The sequence below is a fragment of the Apteryx mantelli genome, chromosome 15, assembly GCF_036417845.1.
Source record: "Apteryx mantelli isolate bAptMan1 chromosome 15, bAptMan1.hap1, whole genome shotgun sequence".
NCBI lineage: Eukaryota > Metazoa > Chordata > Aves > Apterygiformes > Apterygidae > Apteryx > Apteryx mantelli.
Genome location: NC_089992.1, coordinates 19,107,010 through 19,126,444, shown reverse-complemented (window position 1 = coordinate 19,126,444; position 19,435 = coordinate 19,107,010). Strand labels below are relative to the sequence as shown.

The 19,435-nt window shown below is 37.4% G+C and overlaps 1 protein-coding gene across 1 annotated transcript in view; it reads left to right on the top strand.

Moving 5' to 3' along the window:
* The window catches only part of TRPM1 (transient receptor potential cation channel subfamily M member 1), a 97,925-nt gene that overhangs the window by 59,919 nt on the left and 18,571 nt on the right, over positions 1-19,435 (top strand). Inside the window, exons 8-17 of the mRNA XM_067305369.1 lie at positions 1,810-1,933; positions 6,479-6,551; positions 7,427-7,527; positions 9,737-9,907; positions 11,323-11,457; positions 12,438-12,488; positions 14,026-14,166; positions 15,421-15,450; positions 17,944-18,236; positions 18,782-19,010. Coding sequence (XP_067161470.1) covers positions 1,810-1,933; positions 6,479-6,551; positions 7,427-7,527; positions 9,737-9,907; positions 11,323-11,457; positions 12,438-12,488; positions 14,026-14,166; positions 15,421-15,450; positions 17,944-18,236; positions 18,782-19,010 — 1,348 coding nt within the window. The remainder of the gene's footprint in view (positions 1-1,809; positions 1,934-6,478; positions 6,552-7,426; positions 7,528-9,736; positions 9,908-11,322; positions 11,458-12,437; positions 12,489-14,025; positions 14,167-15,420; positions 15,451-17,943; positions 18,237-18,781; positions 19,011-19,435) is intronic.

The window sequence follows — 19,435 nt, the reverse complement described above, 5'->3', positions numbered from 1 at the left end:
TCTAGTGTGTTGTATGAATAAACTTCCTTCTCTAGGCATGCCAGACCAGCTGAACAAATGTTGGGCTTCCTTCCACTCCTTTGCTGTTTCTTGCATCTGTGGTAGTTCTTCAGGGTAGTGCTTCCTAACATCATGAACAGAGTGGAGGATGTTGTCTGAAACGTTCTGCTCCTGTGACAATCACTCCTAACCCAAATATTACAGGCAATGTCTTCTGTAATATTTGTGGTCTGTTGTCTGCTCCTTGGTTGATGGGGCTACAGTTAGTTTTAAGAAGATATGAAGCCTACACTTGCAGCGTAAAGCTTATCTCCTCTGCAAAGGAAGAGATCTGTCCTGGAAGCAGAGTATTGCTTTTTTTATTTCAAATGTTGCTTCTCCCAGTCAGACATGCATTCCGCATTCGCACTGTTAATACCCAAATTTTATCTTTAGTAGCTGGATTCAGGCAAAAAGCTAGTGTGTTGTCTTCATTAGGGTATGACACATCCTTCTTGCACTGAAGAAATAGCCTATGTCCTTGACTGAAGTGGGAACTTAGATTGGACTAAGCATTAAGCAGACAACTAGTGTTGTCAAGGAGTATGGATTTTATTTGCTGAATTGGAATAACAACTCTGATGCTGAATTTTTGGGGTGTTTTCACATAGTACAGAATTAATCCTACCAACAGTGTTTATGATTCAGCAACTTTCTTTTTCTCTCAGTTGACCAAGGAACCTTCTTAGCAGAGATCAAACTTTCCTTCTTTTTTTTTTTTTTTCCTCATCCATCCATCCTTCCTATCTGCTCACATGTAATGGAAAGAGCTTGTCAAGATCAGTCTATCTGAGATCTGCTTGCTGCATGGCTATCTCTCCCAGTGCACGTGATGCTGTGTCCAGTTTTCCTATCCGGTAGTGATGATGAGATAAATGTGTTCACCTGGTAAGGCAGCTCAGTAATGAGGAATTTTTGGCATCCCTGCTCTCAACTTAGAAAGAATTATTTTCTGACAATGAACTTTGAATGTTACTGCACTTGGCAGGCTCGGATGTCTCACTGCTTTGAATGCCTGCTGGTAATATTTGCAGTCATCTGAAAATACATGTATTTTATGGGGAAACTGATGAAGATTGAAGAGCTTTGTTTCAGGTTGCTGTGACAGATGAAACATTTCTGAACTTTTCTGAAATATTTTCCATCTCATTTTTTTAATAATTTTTTGGTTTGTGTGTTTCTCAGTGGGACATTTTGAGGCCTATTCATGAGGTTCCAGATAAACTAGCAACTAAATCGTCTCTTCAGTACAAATATCATCCAGCAGCTATAACAAGATAACCAAAGGTGACATGCCAATAGTATGAAATATTTTATGTTTCTCTGGCTGCATGCAAAGGGCCTTGCAAAGACCCTTTGAATTTATAGGCGAAGGTAGGAGTCTTATGAGGTGTGCTGCTGAAATCTTGAGGGCTGAACATCGTAACAAAAGTAATATTATATGTAGCAGGAATAAGAGATACCTGCTTTATATTCTAGTATGAAAGGCTGGTTAAAGGGTTAAAGGTTCCCTGCCAGTCTTTAAATCAATGTTGAGGTGCTGCCACACATAAGAGCCAATCTGGATACAAATCTCCTGATTACTGTTAACTCTTAATGAACTCCTTAGCCTTACCCCTACTGAACGCAATGATTCTGTTTTTTTTTCATTTATTTTCAAAATGAAGACGCTGAACTGGTGCATGAAAAATTATTTTTCTCAAACAGCAGGCCTTCCCAAAATATATTACTCCTGGCTATGTCTTCTTTTATGTCTTCTTTTTCATTTAGGATAATAAGCGAATCCCTCAGGGACCAGCTTCTGGTTACCATTCAGAAAACCTTCAATTACAGCAGGAACCAAGCTCATCAGCTGTTCATCATTCTTATGGAGTGCATGAAAAAAAAGGAACTTGTAAGTGTCCTAGAAGTGGTTCGTAAAGATAATTTCCCTGACCAAACTTTGTATCGTACTTTCAAATGCCATTCTCCCAGTGTTACCGTTTAACTTTTTTCATATAGCTCAGCAAATGCACAGAATCATTCATTCATAAGCCTAGACTTAGAAAGGGTTTTTCTCTCATGGAAAGCCTCTAAAGCTAATTTCAGATTCTTCTCCTGTGTAAGCTGATAGGAGCTTTTTCCATGGACTTCTGCAAGGCAAAAATACTGAAATAAACACATTAAGAACAGGATCAAGTGCAGAAAGTAGAGGAAAGGTAATTGAAGAAAGGATTCTTAAGAACAATGGTATCAAGGTTACATTGGCACAGTTTTTGTTTTCTGATGTAGTTACTGTTTAACATTTAACATATTGTTTTCATTCCAATTAAATCAGCTCTTCAAGTCCTTCAAAAGAAATTGAAATGTTAAGTGTTCTTGAAAAGCCTGGCCATGCATGATCCTGGCTTGCTGCAGCCCTGTTCTATGTTCTGTACCACTCAGTCATGCTCCTGCCTGTCTTCCATATCCCAAAGTGCGCTGGAAAAGAAAATCTGTAAGATCCACATCTGTCATCTATGAACAGTATTTAGAGTGTATTTTCACTGGAGCTGTACCTGGGCCTTTACAGGCAAAATGAATCTTTGAGTGTTTTCATTTGACTAGTGCTGGTGAATTTTTGTCAATATGAGCTCTCCCTTGAGTCCTAGTAAAATTCCATTTCCTTCTTTCAGTACAAATCTTAAGCAACTGTTTTAAAAGCAAATGAACAGTCTAATGGATTTATTTTGTTTTGGGAGATTTTTTAATTACACCTTGATCTGGTACAGCTGGTGTTTTTATCTTTTTTTGCTAAAGTTGCATATTTCCATAGATAGTGACAAGAGACAACTACCATACCTTTCTCCTCAGACTGCCTGTAGGGAATCAGATAACCCACCTGCTATTGAATTTAATCATGAAATATGGGGCAGTTTCATTCTCTGTGATGCCTAATTCTATCACCAATGAGGTGATGCCTATAACATGAGCAGCAGTAAGGAAACTATTTGAACTACAGATGAAACTTTTCTTATGAGACTGAGAAAAGAGGGAGATTTTTCTAACTTCTTAGGAAATTGATGTTTCATGCTCCCTTAAAACCAAGCATATTTTCTGTACACAGAAACCACACTTTTTGTCTCCAGTCAGCTTAGAAAGTACAAACCCTAAACTCTGGTCTTTCCGAATTTTATACTGTTCCCAATAGATAATGTGAAACTTTTTCATTAAAATTTTAATAAACCAGTAATTTGAATGTGACATTCCTTATTATGTATGCTCTCTTCAGTGGGGAATGTTCTTTTGATTGCTAGAAGTAGTTGTTTAGTTGTTCAATGACGCATGGTAAACCCATAATTCATCATAACCTGCTATTGTATCCAGAGAAATATGAGGGAAGAACAAAGAAATCTTTTCCCTGGAGTATTTGCTTTGTACTTGCCATGGGAATACTACACATGTTATTTGCCAGCATTTGCATTTCCAGTTTCAGGCTTGGAGCAAAGAAAATGAATACAATTTAACTCTTACTACTCTTACCTTTTTACTCTAGAGTCAGTGCAGTGAGTCAGTCCGACCATGAGGTCAGGTGCATTGTTATATAAAAAGGGAAGCAGCCCCTATACGCTATTTTTGTAAATGACTGATTCTTCAGTAAGTTTTTGCGCAACTAAGACCTGAGTCAAAACGTGTAAAATTTGGCCCAGTTAACAAATAGAGCTGGCAGAAAATTAACAGTCCCAACATTCTGCACATGCATACTTCTGTTTACATCTTGTGTGGTTTCATATTGACTTGATATCAGTAGGGAATAAAGGGCTAACACAATGGAGATGTCACTTGATCCCAGTTAGAGTAATAGGGTATAGAGCTGAAGTCAGCACTATGGGATTGATCAGAATGGAAAGAAACTTCACCATATCTGTACGTGAAGCTTTGTGCTAGTCCTTTTTTTATGTAAGCTGCTCCCAGTGATCAAAATACCAATCAAGGCATCATTTTTCACATTACTTTTGAGCAATTAGTGTAAACACCAGAAATGAGGAAATCAGTGTTATCAGATTAGAGTTATTCCTGATGTCCCAGTCGAAGGATAACGAGGAAAAACAAAACATTCAGAAATGCAACTTATCTAATCTTCTCCACTGAATGAATTCCGACTCTCTGAGATGTCCATTTCTGTTTTTCTGTACTCTTCAATTCTCTCATCAGTATGGAAGTGGCTAGCAAAGAATTTGGAATATAAAGAAAATTTAAGTTATAAATAAGCTAAATGATGTTTGTTATTTTTATTCTGTTTCTTTGGAACAATGGATATTGGTTTTGAAGTTTTTCAAATGTTAAATAAAATTATTCCTTAGAGTATAATGGCAACTGTAGCACTGTATATTCTCTGCAGTGGTCATGCCAATAGGAACCTACACTCTAATGGGTAAGAGCTCATCCAAAATAGCCAGTGAAGTTAGGAGGTTTTGGCTGAGTCAAGGAACAGATGAGAAAACATGGTCAATGGCTCTAAGCATTAATCAACAAAGCCTCTGTCAGCCCTTTTCAGGAAGAGTCCTATGACAATTGAAATGATCTAGGATTGGGGTGGAAATCTGCTATCACTAGGTTGTTTGTGGACTTCCTAGCAGTTTCATATTCCCTGCATGCTCCAAAAAGCTGGCCTTTTGCCAGAGAGTATGCCAAGTATTGGCTCATGCCTTAGACTTTCCTTTCTAATGTTTATTTTAGCTGCCATGGAAGTTCTTGCTTACATATTTGTACATTTCAAGATGAGAATTAAATACCTGAATGCTAAAGAATAATCTCCTGTTTCCTGTTTAGTATGATAGCAGTCTCCTCTTTTCCTAATCATGCCTCCTTTCTTCCCCTGCTTTCTCCAACACTTTCCTTTCCAGGGTGTCATCATATCTGATACTGAATTCCCTTTGTTTTGGAGGGATTTCTGCAAGAGAAGGTGCCATTCAAGTTTTATCTCTGTTCCTTGGTTTTGATCAGATTTTGATACTACTTAGTTCTCAGGTTCATAAAAGCCAGATTATGCAATTTCCAGTGATTTTTTTACAATATATACTTAAATAACTATGTCAGAACTAAATTCTCTAAGGATTAGTCCAGCTGCGAATGCCATTTGGGGCAGTACAAGTGCTGTTTTATAGTAGTGCAGCTCTATAGTGCAATCAAACAGACACGTATCAGTGTGTTTTTCTCACACATTCAGAATTATTATTAGCATGCCAAGATAATTACATAAAATTGTACTGAATGACTCTAAAGTCTATAGAATGTCTAGGTAATGTAAACATACTACTGATATATTTACATTTGTATGGTGCCAAAATCAGTTCCATACTGATGTATACACCTTCATCAGAAGTCAGTTGGTAATAAGCGTGACTATGGTAAGCTGACTGTAAGAGAATCAGCCTTCCTAGAGGAACTGATTGAGTAAAGACAGCCAACAGCTGCCTTAGTCAAACGGTTTCAAATTTAAAATGCTTATGAGAGGAGGCCTGATTTACTCAGTAAAATTCAGGCACCGAAGTCTAACCAGTAGTGGCTCAAGATTTCAGGTAACCTGTGCAACCTAACCAGGCTTATGCATTTGTTGATCATTTTGTCTGCTTTCTTGTAAATGAATAAAGTTTTTCCTTAAGTTCTTTTCTCTGCTAATGTAATTGTGGAAAACAATTATCTTTGCCTGCATGCAAAATCCATTTTAAACTGTTGGGAAAATTGCCATTCTCAGTACCTAATCCTAGCTTCTGCTGTGAAGAAATGATTTCAAAGGATGAAGAATTTGTTTTTTGGTTTGTTTTTTTTTTTGTCTGTATTCAGTATTAATTTAATTAACATAAAATGTTCGGTAATTATGCTTTTGAATCATTCATCTTTTAATATGTAGTTCTCTCAATGGCTAAGATTTACATGAATTTCTGTTTTTAAAGATAGTAATTTGTAAGAGACTGAACTAAGCAAATGTGACTAGAAATAATCACTTTTCGTTATTAGTAGTTTCTGGTATTTTGCTTGTCAGCATGTAAGATACCCCATAACTCAAAAATGTTTGAGCTGATAGTCAATCAAATGAATACTATGATAGTTACCTCAAGTAACTGTCATTTCCATTTCCAAGTTGGCATTTCCATTACTACTGGAAAGTAATAGAATTGTCAGAAAATGATCAGAGTTTGGCATGGCAATTTTATCTCCATTTGTGAAAATTTGGTGAAGAATTTCATCAAGTTTGTCACCTTTACTAATGCAGGAATTTTTCAGGATAACCTTATTATTAAAAGCTTTGTTCAATGTTTTTGTGAAATTTCAAAGATAAATTTAGTAGAACCGTAAAATTTGAAAAATTTCAAGCCTTATAAAGCTTTACCACTCTGCTCTTTTTTCTGTCTGCATGTTTAGTCTCTCTCTTTTATGTGTTCTAATTCTGTGTGTTTGTTTTTACGCTACCCTTTAGATCACTGTATTCCGTATGGGGTCTGAAGGGCAACAGGACGTTGAGATGTCTATCTTAACTGCTCTCCTCAAAGGTGGGTCCTGCAAGCAATTAGGAAGGATGCACAAACTAACCCCAATAAGACAGTCCTGTATGCTATCTGAGGTTGACTCTTAATATTAAAGCCTTTGATTTGTTCTCTTGCATTCAAACAATTAACCTGAAAATGCTTGGCTTAAAGTTCAGGTTAAGGTCTGATTAGCTCAAAGTGTAAAGTCTGGATTGAAATTTTTGTGTGACTTTCCTCATCTGAAACCCTGGGATGGGAACACTGCAACAACTATAGTCCTGGTATTTCAACACATTTTATTGCAGTTCTGGCATATATTAATAAAATTAGAAGAAATGGTGTGGAGATTAAAAAACTAACTGGATTTTTCCAGACCTCAAATGGTGCTGTTTAAGCCTTAGGGCAAAATTTAGGATCAGTTCCCAATTTTTTGAAGTTTTGTCCTGTTTGCTGAAACAGCATCTGTTTTCAGTCTGCAGAGCACCTAGTAGTTGATACAGGTTCAGTATGAGAATACTGGAGTCCCTAATGCTGAGATAAAGAGAGGAATTACCATACTCATATCTGCAGGATCAGCCAGAGGAGCTGAGAGAAGGATTCTTTTGGAAAAAAGGTTCAATGTCTGCCTTTAGCAACAGAATATAAAGTCAATGTGGGGAGTTCTTAGAGGAGTGAGTAGGGAGAGAATCTGGTTAATCCTTTTTGAAATTGTGAGTATAGAGTCAAATGGAAGATAAACTTATTTGATGAATCCCCTGCTTTGTAATAGAATTATGGTAATAGACTGTGGATCCAGGCTTGCTGTTTTCTAATTCTTGGAGAAGTAAATTAAAGAAGATTGTCCAATCTTGTTTCATCATGCATAAAACACCAAATACTTGTGGTTTCTTTCTCTTTAGGTACCAATGCATCTGCTCCAGACCAGCTAAGCTTGGCTTTGGCCTGGAATCGCGTAGACATTGCACGCAGCCAAATCTTTGTTTTCGGACTTCACTGGCCGGTAAGACTGGTTTTCCTAGTGATGTTATTTGGTAATAATTTAAAATAAGCAGTCAAATATTCACTCCTTGGATTTTCTTTTCAGCAGAAAGAGTATTGAATTCTGTTTTGTCACAACCTCATATAGGGTATCTTACTGAGGATGACCCGTTTGTTTTGAAATTTCCTCAGATTGCTATTTGCGGAAAGTTAGCAATGATTTAAACTGTGTGCTTTAGAAAAGCAATTTCATGACAAGCAGAAAAGTAACCCTGTTTAATAATCCTCATGGGATTTGGAAGCAAGAAATGCATTTATTGGAAACAATCTGTGGTCTCACATACAGCTGGACAATAGCAGTCCTGGTCACCCTCAGTGAACTGTGTGATCCGCTAACATTTTCTTGACTTCTGATGGTCTCACTGACATGTGCTTGCAGTTGCAATGTCCCCAGCTACCTATTAAAGTACACAGCCAGACTGAGATTCACAGCACTGCTTAGGAGGAATTGTGTGCCTCACGTCATTAACAGCTGTGAAAATCTTGATTTGGATTAATGAAGCAAAATCCTGATGACCAAAAGAAACCGTTGCTGAAAATAGGCCCCTAGCAGGGAGAGCTGTGCCAAATGAACTAAGAAGGGGATCTTCAGTAGAGCTTTAGGTACTGAAATGGGATTTTCTCTCTCAAATTATTAGTTTGATGCTGCACTAGTTGAAGTCAGCAGTGAAACACTCCAGTGCCTTTGTTCATTTGTTTAGCTAAAATGCTCTGTTTAAGCCACTTCTTGGCTCACTGAATTGATGGGTTTTGCTTTGCTGCATGAGCCATCTGGTATTGAATTACTATAAAGTGTCATGAGGAAACTAGGCTGCAAGAGGCTGTAAGAATGAAGTACAAGGATTTTTTTTTTTTAATTCAGATGTCTTTCCTGAAACTATAAAATAAAATGGTACTCGGTAGAATACTATTCATGTACACGCTATATATAATGTAGAGCCCATTTCATCTAGAATCCTGTATAATTTAAAGTCTACTAACAAATGTTGCTGCATATGCTGTTTTATTTCTTCACTTACAGTAATATGATGTTTCCAATATTCTAAGTCCATTAAAATGCTTATACAGAGAGTATTTAATGATCCTAAATAATATAAAGTATTATTATAATAAAACATTTGTTTGGAAGGAATGTCCCAGTCTCCATATTATTATGATTAGATTCAGAAGTACCAATTGGCAACTGAAGCCAGTTACTGCTTTGTCCTATTTCATACTCCATAACAATCTGTGGAAACAATATGAATCAATTGTAGTTCATTGTCGTTCCAAATTCATGAAGATTGCTTTCAGTCCTGCATGCGCTGCAAGTTGGCAGATGCAGTTTTGTCCAGGCTTACGAATGCTTTCATGCTAGCAAGGGAGAAAAGGTTATTTTTGAGACAAACAATAACAAACACGGAGAGCAAGCCTTGTTAAGGGAAAACCCAATAGGCCTGGTCCTGTAGTTCTCTGTGCAGAGCACAGGTAGTTGTGATCAGGTTTATGTGTGCACAGAGGTTATATAAGCTGTGTGTTGGCTGGAGCAAATTAAGCCTCCAAACCACAGGCAAGTAGTGGCAAGATATTTGTATGTCTACCTCCCTGTCTTGGGTAGACAGATTAGAATGGGGAAGAATGTAGCAGAGGATGGTTGTGTCTGAAGAAGCATAAACATAAACATTGTCTCCAGAATGTAAATGAACCAGGTAGTGGCTCTTCCTTCTTCCTTTCCACCTCCATGGTATGGATGCTATTTGGCATCATGCAACATTCTCCTTAAGTTCTTTTTTGCCAGCTCCTTATCCAGCTTTCTTTTTTCTTTTTTTTAACTGTTTCTTTTACTGAGAGCAAGGAAGCTGAAGTGTCACATAATTCAGTATTGTATCTTCCCAGTCCCCTCACACTGATTTTGTTTTGAGAGAGTCATTCTCTATGTTAAGTCCCATGACAGTCTACCTACTTCATTTCTTTCACTTTCACTGTTATTAACTACATTAGACATAATAACTTTAAAGCAGTTGTAAATCTGGGACTATGGAAAAGTTATTTACACTTATGGAGAGGATCATCTTAGGTTGACTGCGTGCAAGAAGCGGTGACTGGGGAGTGAGCTCAATAGGAGTATGTTCAATGAAAGATTCACTGTACAATCAATTAGATTTCTAATACTCGTGCATTATTAAATACAGCCTTTAGGAAGCCTTACAGCTACTGATGGTACAGCCCCTGAGAAGGAAAAGAAGTCTCCAGTGGCTCAGACTAAAGCAGCCAGAGGGAAAGGAAAAGGGAAGAAAAAGGGAGGAAAAGCAAAAGAACCAGAAGAAGAAACAGATCCAAGAAAGCTTGAACTTCTGAACTGGGTGAGATGGAAATATTTGTATTAAAACCATTAAGGACTTCCTTGAGCATTTTTTTTCTTCTCTCTCTATAGCTTTCTACCAGTTGACAGGGGTGGGATTTAGCCTACCTTAAAGATCTGTGAGAGAGTGAATTATCCAAACAATACTAGTTTTTAAATATCCTGCAAAATGGTGCAAAAGGCATTATATCCTCTACAACATGAACTTAAGACATGAGATGTGTTATTCCTGGGTACTGAAATCGTGTTTCTTAGTGAGAGACTTTTTGTGTATTTTAAAGACATCATGATAGGAATGTGAAAAGAGTGTCTGCAGTTTTAAAATTTCATTTTAAATGGTCATTTTTAATTGCTTAGAGTTCACTTAATTTTTCCAGTCTCGTGCTTTTATTCCACTTTACAAATTTTTTTTTGAGCAGGAGTGAACTGTTTTCTTATCACAGAGCCAAAGCGGCTAGGTCATCCTGGGGAACAAAGAGAGAGGGGAAAATACACATTTCCTTTCTACAAAATACCTATTTGCACATTTCCATAGCCTCAGCGGTAGTATTCTGCAGGGAAATTCTGGTGCTGTTCAATCTTTGAGACAGGAAACACTACCTAATCCCATGTCAAAGTTGCATCTTCTTCCCTGCACTTGTCAGAAGGAAATAAGGACACCTGTGAGCATCTTCATCCTTCCCTGTACACATTATTTATCAAGTGCACACAACTTGAACATCTCCGTTCCTAAGCGTTTCATTTTCCAGTTGCAGTAGTTTGGAGGATTTAGTTGTCTGGATTAAAGTTCATGTGTCAAGGAGACTGCTACTCAAGGGCTTTTCCTCTTTCCCACTGGGTTCTAACCCCTTAGGCCGTGTTAAGAGAACATCCGTAAGGCTTTCTGACCAACGTTTTCCAAATGCAGAATGGAGTTGGTGAAGGAAAAGAAGTGTTTCTTTGAAGATGATTTGAGTCTTTCAGCATTACATGTTGCCGTTTCTCTTTTAGGCAGCAGTTTGAGTGGTTGATACATACATGAGTTATCAGGGTAAATTATGTTAACTTATTTTCAAATTTATACACTGTTTTTCTTCATTTTAACTTGCTCCTATCATGTTGAGCAAGTAAATTTCTTCACAAAATATATGAAGAATGGTATGCCTGGTTTAGTTGTAAAATACTAAATGAAATGACTGAAAGCTACAGTCACATTCTCTACCAGTACTTCATCTGCCATTTGTAGACTATACCAAACTATACCATCTGTATTTACTTGCACATGGGTGAAACATCATTTTCTAAATTGGTTTTCACTTGTAGATTAATCTACATATTTGGGAACTTGGGAATCTCCTAAGTAGTGGAAATGCTTATGGTTGGCCAGCCACGTCTTCTCTGCTTGTGTAGTCTCATGTTCTCCATTCTGCAATTCAGGTGAATTCTCTGGAGCAGGCTATGCTGGATGCGCTGGTTCTGGATCGAGTTGACTTTGTGAAACTTCTCATTGAGAACGGAGTGAACATGCAGCACTTCCTTACTATACCTCGACTGGAAGAACTTTATAATACCGTGAGTGAGCAGAAACAATAAAAGAATATCCTGCAGTATCTATTGCTATTGTATTTAACAGGGATATCTTTTTTTCTTCTTCTTCTTCTTCCAATGTATGCTACAAAAATTGTTTGGTTTCTGCAAATCTGTGAGCCTTGACAGTACTTAAAAGTTGGATAGTGGTAGAAGGAGCCGTTGCTGTAACTCCTAATGGCCTAATGTTTTCATACATATACACATTCCTAATGACTGAGCCTACAGCAACCTTCAGAAGCTCTTATGGTTTATCATGTAAGCATAGTGATGTACTTAAAATGCACAGTAAGAACACTTAAAGAACTTAGATAGTAAAACTTTAATACCAGCCAATACTGGTGGTTTACTTTTAATCTCAGTTACTTTTCCTTTATGTATACTTTAATATTATTGAAGTAAGATTTTGAATTTAGAAAGTGCTTATACAGCAACTTTTATTGTTAGCACATTGCAGTATTATTTTTCTTTGTGGCTCAGTGAAGCAAAATGATTTTCCTAGTACCATAGAACATCGGTGCTTTTTGGTTCAAGTTCTCCCCTACCCAAGCCTCAAAAAATTCTTCAGGAACATAACTAATGCTGAACTGTTTCTCTTCCTGCAATTTAACTGGCAGGTAGTCTAGGGCAGCATTCACACAAAGTAAAAACAGCCTAGTCCTCCAGTCCCCTGTGGGTCCTGCTGCAAGGGCAAGTTCTGGCAGTACCACAAACCACTGTGACTTGAATCAGGGACCCTGGACCACCACATAAAGGATTATAAGAAGGGGATTACACAGATCTTGACATAATTGTGTTTGTCACTGTAGCCCGGTTCCTTCTTTTCAGCCCTGTAAGAGTGGTGGTGGCATATGGTTGCCTGCAGTTCTGCTTACAGCTGGAGGCAGATCATTTAATGGCATTTCTGTTTGTGAAAAATATGAAGAATTGAAGCTCTAATGGACAGTGAATAATTTTTGTTTCAGAGACTGGGTCCACCAAATACACTGCATTTGCTAGTCAGAGATGTGAAGAAGGTAAGCTTAGCTAACAGCTGCATTACATTTGCATGATTATGTTAATTGTATGAGTCAGCAGTAAAAGCAAGCATAGTGTGGGGGAAAACAAACAATTGAAATTAGATGGTAGCTGTGAAGGAAAGTCAAATTACTTCTTGTGGCAACAGTGGTGTCAGTCTAAATGGGATGTGACTATATTACACTGCTAGTAATTTAAAAACTAAGGAGAGGAAAGTTAAGCTGCTAGAAGTGTAATATATTAATCCAAATTTAGACTGAAACTGTTCTTTTCTACAAGAAGTCTTCAATACAGCATTACAAAGGAGAAGTGAAAGGTAAGGCCTGCTAGGTTATCAGGACCCCACACTTGCCAGTACAGAGTTTGTTCCCTTTTGTTTGTTTCCTTGAATGTTTTTAGTCATTTTATCTCCGAAGCGATGCTTCTTTTACTTGAGAGAAGATCCATTCTATTTCTCAGTGCTACAACTCCTTAATCTGTTATTCATTTGTTTCCATTATATGCAAAAGAGTTCATTATATGTGAACAAGTTCATCGTAAGATCTGTTGTTATATTTGCTCTGTTTAAAGTCTGGGGCTTTTATTCAGTACAACTTAAACACATGGAATAGTCTGTATTTCTTTTGCAAGGAAAACTCCCTTTTATTCCAGGGAGATTTAGTGTGGGAATTCTGCAGTACTGCATTAATGTATAACTCATATTGATCTATTTACTTATCTCATTCAGTGTTTGTCTTTTTCAGTGTTACTAATGCTCTTCTGCATTCTTTTCTTTCTGTCCACTTCTTTTCTCCTTTTCATTGCATTTTCATGGCTCACTCATTCAGCGGCAGTCTTGGGGATTCGGTTGGGTTAACATGGAGGTGATGTGTTTGTTTAGGATATAGTTGCTTCATCATAGTTACTGCTCAGTGGTGCTGTGGAATCAGAGTTGTTGTAGGATGTAGTTTGAACAATGAAGCGTAGTATTCAGCTCATGGTTCTGAGAGGGTTAATGCAACTCTCTAGTTTTTAACAATATGACAGTGGAAGTTATACAGTTTGTTTTTTCTCTCGGTTTTGGGCTGCAGATTAACCCAAGTCTTCTGCATTGTAGTCTTGACTTTGTAGATAATATGGTGATGAAATATAAGTTTCCATACTATGCAGGATATGTATGGTATTCACTGTGAAATTAAGCAGGCCATACTTTTGTACTGGATTAATGATAATCAGTACAAAGTTATTTAAATTCACAAAAATAACTCTTTTAAACATGTCTGTATTGAATGGACACCAGCATACTGGATGAGTAAATCGCAAATGGAAAATTTGTCCTCATGTGTAAACACTGCCAACATGAAAAAAAAATGGCCCAAAAATGTACATGATATGAATCAGAGGCTATTAATTTCATACAAATACTGAGAGATTGAGACCATCAGCTATAAATATTACCCACATTCCAATATAAGCATGAAATGATACATCTAGCCAGGCAATTTAATATATGTTATGTTTTCTTATCCTAAATCCTTATTTTGTTTTCTTTGTTAGGGGAATCTTCCACCAGATTATCATATCAGCCTAATAGATATTGGTCTTGTACTTGAATATCTCATGGGTGGAGCTTATCGCTGCAACTATACTCGAAAAAGTTTTCGGACTCTTTATAATAATTTATTTGGACCAAAGAGGGTAAGAATGAGTTAATTCTAGATGTGACCATCAAGCTGATGGTAAAAATAAGTAACCCTCTGTTCCTTCCTCTTTGTGAAGCACTGTATGTCCAGGTCTAAAATGCTGTGCAACTGAAATTGAAACTCTGGTAGTGAAGTCGTATAAGAAACCTGTAAAATACCTTTTAATACCTTTTAACCTAATACATTTTTAAATGATAGGAGGACACAAAAGGTAGTAAATACATTGTTCTGGAAATGAAATTCCTCCCATTTCAATAGCTTACAATCCAAGCATTTCTAACTCTGGTGTTAGCATATTCACTTATTCCTACTTTAAGCTTTGGCTTAAAACTATAGCGCTCATCTAACTGTAAATTTTATTGGTCAGACCAGGCCTATTGATCAATTAAATATAATCAACAATAGCTTTAACCTGGGTACGGCAAAGGTTTCAATCTGAATACAGAACTATGAACCTGTTACAGTGAGTTCTGTAAGGACCTGCTATGAGCATAAATCGTATCTCACTGAATCCACTGCAATACCAGTGAAGCTTTTCATAGTCATGACCCGGTCCTGAGATTATTGAGCGCAGGGCTTGCTTTGTTAAAAACTCTATTCTAAGCAAGTAGACTAATTTTCTCTGTTAGCTTGTTTGTTCGCTTAGTTCAACCTTGAATGTCAAGTAAAGTTCCATAGCCTAAATACAAAAAAGCAATTGTTTCAGATGGTCAGAATGCCAAAGCCCAAGCAAGCTATTCTCTAGCCAACATATGGTACATATATAGTGTTGTACTACCTGATGGTTACAAACATACAAATAAATCTTTTACAGAAAAAGTAAATCAGAGATTTCGTAATAGAAAAGAGGGAATTTTTTAGTGGGAAAGTACAAGAGGTTTGTTTTGTTTTTTACTGTTTCCTATGAGTATCTTTACCCTATAACTGTTTAGAAGCACTGTTGGGTTTTTTTTAACTTTTTGTGATCGTGTCATGATTTTTGTTCTCAAAGTGGTAACTGATTGAGTTAGTCATTTAACTCTTCCATCTGAATCAAAAGATTTCACTTGGGTTCAGGATGGAAAATGTTTTCTACCCCATTGCCTTCACTGCAAATACAATTAAGAGGGAGATTAATGGTATGATTATTTGGAATAGTAAATTTAATAATAGCCTATGTAAGCAAATTAAAATGTGTTTTCGTTGGTATCTTTGTCTTTGAATTTTCCCTCCCATCTAACTAATTTCCTTTTCTATTTTTAATATTCAGCCAAAAGCTCTTAAACTGCTCGGGATGGAGGTAAGTTGGATTTATTGTAAAATACAGTTTTTAACAGTACATTTATTGGTAAAATTCTGCACTTGTTCTTAGCTTTTTCACTATTGGCTTAAAGTAAATAGCAGCTAGACAGGATCTTCCATTTTGTGAACAGCCTCTGAAATATTTACGATATTTTTTTATGGGTAAGGTCTTGAGAGTGGCTTAGAGCTTTGCTCTATAATCTTCAAGCAGTTTTTAGCATTATTATGCAGTAACACATTCCCTGTTGGAACATATTACAGATTTTAAGCATTTAGATCTGAACACTGATGATATGGAAGAGAGAATGTGATCCAGCAGTGCTACTTATGCTTAAAGCCCCCTCAACTGTAAAGTAACTATGCACAAATAAGATTTTTATCATAGAGAAACATTCAACTGGAGTAAAAAAACATTTTGTGACATGTTAGATTCTATCTTCCACTAGAAAACATCCTTGCTAACAGTTATGGCACCATGCTTTATAAATATGAGATGGAGCTGAACCAGAATTTCAGGTCCAAACCCTGCCTCAATTACCTGTGTGTCTGCAGAAATTTTAAATTGAAATCACAGTGCTCAGGATCCAGTCTGGGATGATGTTTAATTTGGGGAAACCTCACCCTCTTCTGGAAGTAGTTGCTTTTGTTCCTGAAAAATGCATTAATATACCCTAGGAGAGCCTTTACACAAAGAGGATAGGAACATTTCTCTATGAACTATGCTTTTATTAATGCTGTGAGAGTATTTGAACACAGTATATGTACATGATGCTTGTGTTAAATTTGGTGTATAGCACACCCACATACAAAAGCCTCTCTTTCCCCAAGCAGATAAGCAGCTTTCTCGTCTACAGGGAAAGTGTAAATCATGATTAATCTCCTGTCTGATCAACTTCATATTTTCTAGTGGATCAAGGCTAAATGCTCAGCCTCTCAGAGGTGCAGCCCTACTTGATCAGTGTTGATCACACACAGGTTACTTCATGTTTCTCCAGTAGCACATTTTGATTTTTCCTATTTCTTTCAGTGGGAAATGTTTTTACATGACACAAACTGGACTGTTCTCTCCACTTGACAGTGGGTGTAGCCCACTTCCATTCTTCCAAGAGAAAAGAAAGGGGAAATTAAAAATTAACTTTTTTTCCCTAAAGTGGTCAGTCATCTGGCGTGAATCCCTCCCCTCCCCCCCAAGCACTAACAGCTTTAACACTGGTAGTTTAGGCTCCTTAGCACTTGTTTTTCTTACTCAGGGTTTTGATTTGATTTGATTTTTCTAGTGTGCAGTTTTTGGTCCTCCTTTTGAAATTCCATGCCCTTTGCTTTGAAGATGCCCAACAATTTCTTCATGTGCATGCTATTAATGACCACTAAATTTTCCATAAGAGACAAAGGTAGCCACTTGCAGTTCTCAGAACTGCTGGAAGAGAAATACATATTTCATTGGTGAGTGAAGAGTCTTCTTTGGAACCTGGGGGTGTAGTGCTGAGCCCTGAGTTTGTGTTTAAGTTCATATTGCTGCATACTGTCATAAAATAGTGCATTATGCCATGCTTGCTTATGTGAACAGGAACTAATTTGTTAGAATAGTAACTGCTTTTATTTGCAATACGCCTCTGAGACTGGAATCACACCTTGTGATGATGATGAGCTCTGTCTACACCTATATATGCAATGTTCTTCCTACGTTTTTTAAACCCTAATTTTCCCAATCATGGCTTTTCTCCCTTCAGGATCCTGCTTCATTGTCAGTACTTCCCTTCAATTACTTCCATGTTGGTTCCTGTAGTAATGGCCTATCCTCCCTATCCCTTTAAGAAATGGGATACTTATACCTTCCGTTTTCACTGCATACATAAGAGGAGATTGCTTATTCAAAGGTGAACACTCCCTTTAGTATCTTACTGTTCTTAAGGACACTACCTGCCTGCCTTTTCCCTTTGCATGTTTATCACTCTTTCCACCTGCATGTCAGTCTGAAAACTGCTTTGATACCTGAGATATGCAGCACTGTTCTTCAAGAATAGATGCAGACATATCAAATTAGAAATTACAGTGGAACCTATTTACAGTGAATTCAGGTTTGGTAAAGCTCCACTGACACTGCGATAGAATTCATTAAATATTAATTCACTGCAATTTAACTGGTGCAATTACACATGCAGTAGAGATATACTTACAGTACAGTGTAAAGTGATGGGGTATGATATGGTTCTACTGTACTCATCTAGGACAGGTGACTTGTAATTAAGTATGCAATATATCGTTCTCTTGTTTAAAATACTAACCCAGCCCAGTACTAGCCCAGTGCATGCTCTGTCCCATGTTGTTCTTCATGGTTTTGTCACTGTTGGCATCTATTGTAGTAAACAGCAAAAACAAATTAAAATTTTAACTATAAATATCATATCTTCTCAATGCTTTTTTTGCATGATGCAGTTGTCAGGTTAGATCTTAAAAGCTGATGGGGAGAATTTGGTTCTGTTCTCCCCAGGATGATGAGCCTCCCACCAAAGGGAAGAAGAAGAAGAAGAAGAAAAAGGAGGAGAAGATCGATATTGATGTGGATGACCCAGAAGTCAGCCGCTTTCGATATCCGTTTCATGAACTGATGGTATGGGCCGTGCTGATGAAACGGCAAAAGATGGCACTCTTTCTTTGGCAGCGAGGGGAGGAAGCTATGGCCAAAGCACTTGTTGCCTGTAAACTGTACAAGTCTATGGCCCATGAATCTTCTGAGAGTGAACTGGTGGATGACATCTCTGAGGACCTGGACAACAACTCAAAGTTAGTAGATGTGGAGCAGAGTACATGCTTATCTGATGTAGGGGTTTTCTGACCTGTGGAAAGCTTTATTTTTAGTAAAGTACAATTAATTTTCGGACTGTGGATTCATGGAATCCTATTTGGAGCCTGTTTATCAACAGCAAACAAGGCAAAATTGGTTTCAGAGTCTGAATGCAACACTAGCTAGGAGAAGACTTGTATTTTCATGACAGCACACATTCTTTCTTCAGCTTCTTTCTCTGTACAGCTAGCTACTTTTACTTCACAAAGTTATTTCCAAGATTTGCTCATGTAAACGAACATGTATCTGATCATATATCTAAACCAGCCTTAAGATGTCATTGATCTAAGCTGATTCTCTCTGGTTACTAAAAATTTGGCACTTTGGCATACTGTCCCAAATCAAGCTTGAGACTTTTTGTTCTGGTCATTGTACCTGCAGGCAGGAAGACATGACCCCCTTTGAACAGAATGGAAACCCCAAATGCAAGCAAGCACTGTGATTTTTAAATCGCACTTCACTGGATTTATCTTGTATTTTCCAGAGATTTTGGCCAGCTGGCTGTTGAACTTCTGGATCAGTCCTATAAACATGATGAGCAGATTGCTATGAAATTACTGACCTATGAACTGAAAAACTGGAGTAATTCCACCTGCCTGAAACTGGCTGTGGCAGCTAAACATAGGGACTTCATAGCTCACACGTGCAGCCAGATGCTTTTAACAGACATGTGGATGGGGCGACTACGCATGCGGAAAAACCCAGGCCTTAAGGTATTTCTTTTGTACTGTCAAAGGTGCAGCTTATTGCACATAACGCTGCATCATGTATAGTGTATGCATAGAACAAATTGGCTTACTAGCTATAGGTGTTTTAAGAGCATATCTGTTTTGAAGCTAATTTTTTTTTGTTTCCAAATTCAGGACATTTAAGGAACATTACCCCATAACAAAGGAGAATGTAAGACCGTAAAAAGCTTAGTGTGATTGAAATCTGAGAGCAAAGTTGTGGCTTTTGATGAATAATGAAATCTGTTCATTGAAAAGATATACCTCTGATTAAAAATTAGTTGTATATGATCCAAAAGATCCCCATTAGGGACAGATGGTTCTTACACTGCTTAATATTCTACCAAATGGTACTCGGAGATGATGAGTGAATCCGTGCAATTGCATTGTGTGAAACTGTGGGACTTTTA